The sequence below is a fragment of the Rana temporaria genome, chromosome 3 (genome assembly GCF_905171775.1).
Source record: "Rana temporaria chromosome 3, aRanTem1.1, whole genome shotgun sequence".
Taxonomy (NCBI): domain Eukaryota; kingdom Metazoa; phylum Chordata; class Amphibia; order Anura; family Ranidae; genus Rana; species Rana temporaria.
The window spans coordinates 89,963,765-89,973,232 of NC_053491.1; the positions used below are offsets into that span (position 1 = coordinate 89,963,765).

Below are 9,468 nucleotides of genomic sequence, written 5' to 3' on the forward strand. Positions count from 1 at the left end.
CGCGTTGACGTGGCGGCGACGATGACGCGGCGACGTGCGCGAACCCGGAAGTTGAATGCAGCGGACATGTCCGATGAGTTGTACTAACCATCGGACATGTCCGATAGACAGGTTTCCACCCGACAAGTTTCTTAGCATGCTAAGAAACTTTTGTCCGCTGGAAACCTGTCCGCTAGCCCAGGAATCCGGTCCGCTAGGCCGTACACACGGTCGGACATGTCCGCAGAAACTGGTCCGCGGACCAGTTTCAGCAGACATGTTCGGTCGTGTGTACGAGGCCTAAGGCAAATCAGGGTTCTCAGCGCACGCCTTATATCAGAGTTCCTCTTTACACCAGAGGCCACAGTGTTCCTCCGTACATCAGAGTTCTCAGTGTTCCCCCTTGTTCCCAGATCATCCCTTATGTTAGAGGCCCCAGAGTTCTCTCTTACATCAGAGTCTGCAGAGTCCCCCTTTACAGTGAAAGGGAACTCTGTGAGTTCAGATGTAAAAGGGGGACTCTGTGGACTCTGATGTAAAGGGGGACTCCTGCTATTAACTTCATATGATTAGAAATGTTATTTATTAGCAAAATATATGTATAGTTTATACTAAAAAAAAAAAAAATTGCAGTGCGCCACTAAAGTGTTTGGGTTTGACTTGAAGAAAAGGTGGCAACCCTAGAGGCAGATAGTGTTGGCCGGGAGGAGAAGCTGAGGAAGGACCGTGCCGTGGATTGGTTTATGTGCCGCCCCACCCCAAAAAGTTTAGCAACACTGTTTCTTAGTTTGGGTGTTTTAAAAAAAAAAGTGAAATACGCCATTAAATAGTAACACCTCCTCCATCACTTTGCAGAGATTTGGTTTCCTATCCTTTTATGTCTACAGGCCAGGCCTACTCCATCAATTTACCATCGCTTGCAGACTAATTTTCTTATCGCTTGCAAAAAAAAAAAAAACACACACACACACACATGCTTTGGGTGTACCAAGATGGCCGTCCGGCTCCGCACGCGTGACGCTTCCTATAGTACGTAATACCGCGAGAAAGGTCGTGCGGCGTGACGTCACGCGAATCGCTTCGTTTGCTGTATCGGGAGGGGCCTAGCCGTGCCTGCAGGCTGTGGTGAGACGGAAACGGAGGGGGAGTTCGGGGCGGGCGGCGGAGCGTTACAGGAGAGAGCGGCCTGCAGGCAGACAGAATGGTGGAGAAGGCCGGCCTCGGGAGAGAGTCCATGGTGAGGACAGAGACGGGGCTCGTGGGCGCTTGAGGCAGAGGGCGAGGGTCGGTGTGGAGGTGGGGGACGAGGAGGGAGGGGGTCACTCACTGACTAAAACACACCGCACCTTTATCACCCTTCCCCGGCTGTCCGCCGTCCATTGCGGACTGGTGACCGGACACTTCGCCCCTCACACTGCTCTGTACCCGGGGGAGAGCCTTCCATGACCGGCCCGGAGCATCCTCTCACTATCGGTCACTCCCTTCTCTGGGTACATTATACGTGTATGAGGACCTTCCTGTGTGTCTTCCCTACACAGATCCGGGACCTTCCCTATCACTACATAGGAGGACGGTGTCCTGTATTAGTCAAGCCAACTCCTCTTACTACCAACATTATGGCTGTGACCCTATGCTATTGGTGTACTCCCTAAGCTTGGGGGGGAGGGGGCGCAACCTTGCGCTATTGGGGGCTTTCTATGCTATTGGGTGCTCCCTAAGCTGGGGGGAGGAAGCGAGGCCCTATGCTATTGGGGGCTCTGTATGCTATTGGGGTGCTCCCTAAGCTGGGGGGAGGAAGCGAGGCCCTATGCTATTGGGGGCTCTGTATGCTATTGGGGTGCTCTCTAAGCTGGGGGGAGGGGTGCTACCCTACGCTATTGGGGGGCTTTGTATGCTATTGGGGGATCCTTGCACTATTGGAATCTCCGTATGCTATTGGGGTGCTCTCTAAGCTGGGGGAGGTGGCGCAACCCTATGTTATTGGGGGCTCTGTACGCTATTGGGGTGCTCTCTAAGTTGGGGGGAGGGGGTGCAACCCTACGCTATTGGGGTACTCCGTACGCTATTGGGGACTCCCTAAACTGAGGGAGGGGGCGTGACCGTACGCTATTGGGGTGCTCCCTAAGCTGGGGGCGTGACCCTACGCTATTGGGTGCCCCGTACGCTATTGGGGTGCTCCCTAAGCTGGGGGCGCGACCCTACGCTATTGTGTGCCCCGTACGCTATTGGGGTGCTCCCTAAGCTGGGGGCGTGACCCTATGCTATTGGGTGTCCCGTACGCTATTGGGGTGCTCCCTAAGCTGGGGGCGCGACCCTACGCTATTGGGTGCCCCGTACGCTATTGGGGTGCTCCCTAAGCTGGGGGCACGACCCTACGCTATTGGGTGCCCCGTACGCTATTGGGGTGCTCCCTAAGCTGGGGGGAGGGGCGCGACCCTACGCTATTGGGGTGCTCCCTAAGTTGGGTGGCATGACCCTACGCTATTGGGTGCCCCGTACGCTATTGGGGTGCTCCCTAAGCTGGGGGCGCGACCCTACGCTATTGGGTGCCCCGTACGCTATTGGGGTGTTCCCTAAGCTGGGGGGAGGGGCGTGACCCTACGCTATTGGGGTGCTCCCTAAGTTGGGTGGCATGACCCTACGCTATTGGGGGCTCTGCACGCTATTGGGACTCCCTAAGCTGGGGGGAGGGGGCACGACCCTATGCTATTGTGGGCTTCCAACAATATTGGGGTGCTCCCTAAGCTGGGGGCGCAACCTTGCGCTTTTGGTGACTCCGTACGCTATTGGGCTCCCTAAGCTGGGGGGAGGGGCGCAACCCTATGCTGTTGGGGGCTCTCTATGCTGGGGGCGTTACCCTACGCTGTTGGGGTCTCTATGCTGGGGGGAGGGGGCGCGACCCTACGCTGTTGGGGGCTCTCTACGCTGTTGGGGGCTCTCTACGCTGTTGGGGGCTCTCTACGCTGTTGGGGGCTCTCTACGCTGTTGGGGGCTTGCCTCCCTTTGCTATTGGGCGCTCCCTGTTCATATGGGTGCTTGGTTGTTATGACCACTTGGTTGTTATCCCGGAGGAGCGGGAGGGGTCACCTTCCGCTGCTCTTACCGGGTCTCCCATCCCACCGGGAGAGACGATCCGAGAGTCGCCACTTCCGGCATCCGGAAATGGCTTTGTTCCAGTCTTCTCTCTGTAAACACGGAAACGACGTCACAAAGTCACTTCCGGTTTACTCGGCTGCCAATGGCGCTGATTAAAAAAAAAAAAAACGCAGTGTTCGGTGATCCGAATGGAAGGGAAAAGAAGGGATTTGGGGTCTTTTAGACCCCCGATATCGCCATAAAGAGTACCTGTCACCTCCTATTACTGTCACGAGGGATGTTTACATTCCTTGTGACAGCAATAAGTGTTCAATTTTTTTTTTTTTTATAATAGTGCTCTAGCACTAGAGCTCCTCTGCAACTCTAACCTGGTAACCGTTATTTTTTTTTAAAGCGTCACCTATGGAGCTTTTTGGGTACCGTAGTTTGTCGCCATTTCACAAGTGTGTGCAATTTAAAACGTGACATGTTTGGTATCCATTTACTCGGCGTAACATGATCTTTCACATTACACAAAAAAATTGGGCCAACTTTACTGTTTTTTTTTTTTTTTTTAATTCATGAAAGTGTCTTTTTCCCCAAAAAGTTGCTTTTAAAAGACCACTGCACAAATACCGCATGACAAAAAATATTGCAACTATCAGCATTTTATTCTCTAGATACTCTGTTAAAAATATATATATGTTTGGAGGTTCTCCGTAATTTTCTTGCAAAAAATACGGATTTTTAACTAATATATAAATTCCATACTGCGCTCATGAATGTGTATCAAATAATGATAAAGTCCATAAAACCACCACCAAATTCTTCAATCCAAGTGAAAGTGGAATATTCTTAATTGCTGCGAGGAATAGGTGCCATCTTCCACCGGTAACTTAAGCAAATGTCCTACTCGCCAGACCACCGTGACACCCGTTACAGGTAGTCCAATGAGCATGGGTAATGTGAAAATGTGCCCTCCAGTAAATTATGGCCCCCAAAACAGGTGCGCCAACGATGGCGTTAACATAAATCAAAAGAAGACTCATTTCATCTGACGTCATATGATCGGTCAGATGTTACTGACGAAACGCATCGAGTCGATTAGTGCGTGACACGTCACTTCTGCCATCTATCTGCAGCACAGGTGGAATGCAATCAGTGTGCTTGCTTGTTTTTGTGGTGTGACCTGAGTTTACTGAACTGTAAGTGCTAAATGTTTTTATGGAATTTATTTGTTACATATTACACCATGAGTGTTCTCTTCTCGATTTATGTTAACACTATCGTTGGGGCCATATTTTACTGGAGGGCACATTTTCATATTACCCATGCTCATTGGACTACCTGTAATGGGCATCACGGTGGTCTGGCGAGTAGGATATGTGCTTAAAGCGGTAGTTCACCCTCTCTGACTTGATTTTACCATCGAGACAGGCATTGTAGCGCGAGCTACAGTATGCCTGTCCCGATTTTTTTAACCCCGGACTCACCTTGTAATCGTAGATTGTAGATTTCAGCTCCCGCGGGGAATGGGCGTGCCTATGGAGAGGGAGGATGATTGACGGCCGGCTCTGGCACGTCACTCTCCCGGAAGACAGCCGGAGTAGGTCTCGGCTCTTCACGGCGCCTGCGCACAGGCTATGCGCAGGCGCCGTGAAGAGCCAAGCCTATTTCGGCTATTTCCGGAGAAGCGTGACGCGCCAGAGCCGGCCGTCAATCATCCTCCGTCTCCATAGGCACGCCCATTCCCCGGTATCTTTGATGTACGAGTACAAGGTGAGTACGGGGGTAAAAAAATCGGGACAGGCATACTGTAGCTCGCGCTACAATGCCTGATTTTATGGTAAAAGAAAATTTTTTTTTTTTTTTGTGTTGATAGGGTGAACCCCCGCTTTAAATTACCAGTGGAAGATGGCACCTATTCTTCACAGCAATTTAAGAATATTCCACTTTCATTTGGATTGAAGAATTTGGTGGTGGTTTTATGGACTTTATTATTATTTGATACACATAGTTGTGATTCATGAGGGCGGTAGGGAATTTATATATTTCTTGTTTCATTACTAGACCTTTTGGTCTCACTACAGATTGATTTTTTTTTTCTCTCATATATACTGTATTTATTGGTGTATAACACTCACTTTTTTTAACCCTGAAAATAGAGGGTAAACTGTGCCTGCGTGTTGCACGCAGGCGGCTGTGGAAAGTTTTTTTCATGAAACTTCCCCCTTTAGCCTAGGTTCACACTGCTGCGAATTCAAAATCGCGGTAAAATGCCAGATTTTGCCGCGATTTCGGCCGCAATTTAATGTAAATCGCGGCCCGAAATCGCAAAAAGTAGTACAGGAACTACTTTTTGAAATCGCAGATGCGGCGTCGCAATGATTAGGACAGTGCCATTGCCGGCAAATGCCGCCGATTTGAGATGCGATTTGACATGTCAAATCGCATCTCAAATCGTACCCAGTGTGAACCAGGGCTTAAAGTTAGGGTGCGTGTTATATGCCGATAAATACGGTATTTATTCAGGGTTTATTTTCATCAAAAACCTAGCTTTTAATACTGATCTCTAAAAAAAAAAATATATATATATATATATATATATATATATATATATATATATATATATATATATATATATATATATATATATATATATATATATATATATATATATATATATATATATATATATATATATATATATATATATATATATATATATATATATATACACACACACACACACACACACACACACACACACACACACACACACACACACACACACACACACACACACACACACACACACACACACACACACACACACGTGTGTGTTTGTTTTGTAACATAGTAGCTGCATTCTATAAATTCTGTTGTAAAAAATGTTTCTTCGGTGTCTAATATAGTCCGAATCTGATTTTTTTGTGTGTATATATGAATGTGTGTGTGTGTGTGTGTGTGTGTATGTATATGTGTTTTATTTATATATATGAGTGTGTGTTATTTTTTGCTTTTCAGTGTATATGTGTCTGTGGTTTTCATGCATCCATCACAGCTTCCCATCTTTCCTCCAGCAAGCATGACGCATCCATCCACACACACACACACCCTCCCCATATACCACTTAATAAAGGATGCATAATAATGCTGTACGGGGCGGTGTTTGTTTTCATACCAGTGTATTGCCACCTGTTTGTAACTTTCATTTAAATTTGTTACTGTGGTCAATCTACTACTAATCTAATGGTGATCATCATACACAGAGTGATTTTTTTTTTTTTTTTTTTATATGCGATAGAAGTGTCCATTAATTTTCTGCCCAGGAAAATGTGATCAACAAGATCATTTTATGCATATACACCTAAATGGCTTAAAAAATAAAATCTATATGCAATATCAGCTTTGATTGCTTTCAAAAGTGGGGATCATTGTTAAAAATAGAGGACAGCATTTTAATCGACAGTCAAATCTGTCATGCATGTAAAATTGGGTGAACTAACCCTTAACGGTCATATTGATCCATCTACTTTCCTACAATTGGATTTTCCATCCAGACCAATCTGAATAATTTCAATGAAATTGATCAGTTCTGTCCAGTCGATTGATTGATATGGAATGTTTTTTAAAAACTTGATCTAGATTCAATCATATTGCCCAATTCTATGAAGAATGGATCGGTAAGATTGTTGCATGTATCGTCAACATTAGAATGCAGTTTTGAACACACAAGTATGATGTAAAACAATACATTGCATTGCTTTTCAGTATCTCAAACGTGAACTACTGAAAATGGCAACCGTGAACTTTGTCTGCTCATCTTTTTGAAACCTTTTAATTTTTTTTTTTTTGTTATGCAAATTTTTATTAATATTTTTTTTTTTGTTTGCTTTTAGCCCTCTCTTATCCCTAGTGGATTGAACCCATCACTTGCGGGCAGTGCCCAAATGCACAAGCAGGGCATGAAATTGGAAGCTGTGATGGAACAACTACAAAAGCAGCAGCAGCAAGCTGCTCGAAGCATGGAAGATCGGGAGAGGCAAATTAGAGAAACTCAAAGACTGTACGCCCAACAGATGGCTTCACAACATTTCTTAAAATCCATGGCAGGCACTGCCACAGTGTCATCTGTGAAAGCCCGCCCGCCCATGGCCTCTCCACAGAGTGCCAGTGAACCCGATGAAGATGAAGAGATGGAGGATGAAGACAGTGATGGAGATTCGTTTAGTGTAGAAGATGATATCAGAGCAGGGCAGCCATCCACGCTTGCACAGAAGTACCTTCAGGCTCAGCGAGAGCAACAGGGAATAGTTGTTCCCAATCCACAAGGGAACGCCAGTCAGAGACACCTGACTGTGAAGGAGGAGCCAAAGGAAGAAAATTTTAACCCTTCTACATCTAAACACCCCAAGCAAAGTTTGGAAGACCATGTTAAGCCGGTAAGAGGAACTGCAGCTTTGAATAACTAGTTTAAAGTTCAACACAGTCTGTTAAAAAAATTGTGCACAAGTCCTTTTTGCTTATGGCTGCAGTTTTAGTTTTCTTCCTCTAACCCTCTACCCCCGTAATCTTTAAGCCGTGGTCTTTAAATTTAGTTAAATGTGATCTGTCATGTTTATATATTTCTGCCTGACAATTTACCTATTGGATCCGGCCTGTGCTGCTGCTTCTACAAGTAAACTGATTACATTAGCATGGCAGCCCCTCCATGCTAGCATGGTCAGTTCATTTTGCTGTTGTCCCACTAAAGATACAGGCACGCTGTGCAAGAGCACAGCACCATTGTATCTTCCATGTTCCGTACACAGCCATGCCCCTCCTGCCTTGACTGACTGTCAAGGCAGGGGGAGGAAAAATCTTCCGCCAGGACTGATTGAGTTTCAATGCCATGAAAATGCAGAAGCTTGGTGGCAATTTTATTTCCTATAATGATGTACATGCCCCAACACTGGACACTCCCACCAGCAGGTCTGTACATCGCTGTGAAGGCAATATCAATCATTTGACCTGCACTTGTGAAGCTGGACAAACTGTAAAGGCAGGTTTAAAGGGGGGGGGAAGCACACAATCAATATAGACTTAAATTTATCTATTGAAAAATGATTTTATCATTAGCAAGGTTCACATTTTACATTAATATACCAAAGGGACCTGTCACAGGCACTCATGGATAGTGTTGTCTATGTCTGCCCTTCTCCTGTACTATAGCTTTCCTGAATGAAAAATGATCCGTGAATAGTGGAGGTGGACCTCCCATCCTTCATTTTTATAGATCATTTTTCATTCCGTCTTTCAGAGGGCGGAAGATTTCAACTAAATCCATGGCCATCAGCACCAGGGACAGTGCACCCGGGTAAGTACTGTCTCTTTTGCAGATTTTTCTTTTTTTGTCTTGGCTGAACTTGGGCTTTAAAACACCCAAAAAAAAATTTCCAACCATTTTGAACTTAGCTTTCAGCTATCCTAAAGCTGATCTTTAGTCTTGCGCAATTGTACAGTATTTTCTCCTGTACTGAAATTGCTTACTCTAATTTCACTGCACACTGCAGCAAGTCAGCCCACATCATTTCCTCTCCCTCCCTCTCCGCGGGTGTCTCAATTCTAACTGTGGGTGCCTGGCCGTGACAGCTTTCGGCTTCACCGCCGGGCACTGGCTGCGCATGTGTGAGCGGCGCTGCGATTTGAGTGGTCAGGTGATCGCCTGGCACCTGTCACGTGTCCCAGGCTATCGCCTACAGGGAGGGGCTGCCGTAGGCGATATGACGTATCGCCTAAGCGGTCCCTGGGCGGAAGGAGGAAGTGGGACAGGAAGTCCCATTTCTCCTGAAGCCCCCCCCCAAAAATGATATGCCAAATGTGGCGTGTAAGGGGGAGTGGTTTAAGCGGAAGTTCCACTTTTGGGTGGAACTCCGCTATAACCCAAGAAGATATGCAAGCAAGTACAGTCTGCCTATAAATGCCCACTCTTCCAGATTCCTACCCACCCATCAAAGCCTACCCTGCTGAGGGCTCATAGAGTACTGTTGTTGTGATGTTTACAGAAAGATTACATCACTGGGTCAAAAATAAACTTTTAACCTCCCTGGCGGTATGATTTTTTCAGATGCTGAAAGCGGTACCATTATTTCCAAGGAAATTTGGCGTTTTACATTGTAGGCCTGTAATTTTTAGGAATAACTCGCTTAAATCTGTCCAAACAATAGTCTCGTAGACATCTCGGGTATGAAAAAGTTTGAACAAAATCATAAATTATAATATAATTATAACAATATAATTATAATAAAAATTAATTAATAATGTAATCAACTCAAAATCACTGAAATTTGCTCAGTTGCAGAATTGTTGCTGTCATTACTTTTATTTTGTATGACGAATTTACCCACAAATCGCTATCGCTCAATTCTGCAA

At 45.9% G+C, this 9,468-nt stretch overlaps 1 protein-coding gene across 2 annotated transcripts in view; it reads left to right on the forward strand.

The window, feature by feature from the left end:
* Positions 1 to 1,049: 1,049 nt before the first annotated feature.
* The window catches only part of ARID3B (AT-rich interaction domain 3B), an 84,468-nt gene continuing 76,049 nt past the window's right edge, over positions 1,050 to 9,468 (forward strand). Inside the window, exons 1-2 of one of the 2 annotated variants that reach the window (XM_040342940.1) lie at positions 1,050 to 1,216; positions 6,957 to 7,499. In XM_040342940.1, coding sequence (XP_040198874.1) covers positions 1,181 to 1,216; positions 6,957 to 7,499 — 579 coding nt within the window. In that variant the 5' untranslated portion in view covers positions 1,050 to 1,180. The remainder of the gene's footprint in view (positions 1,217 to 6,956; positions 7,500 to 9,468) is intronic. The other variant, XM_040342941.1, reaches the window with a different exon arrangement.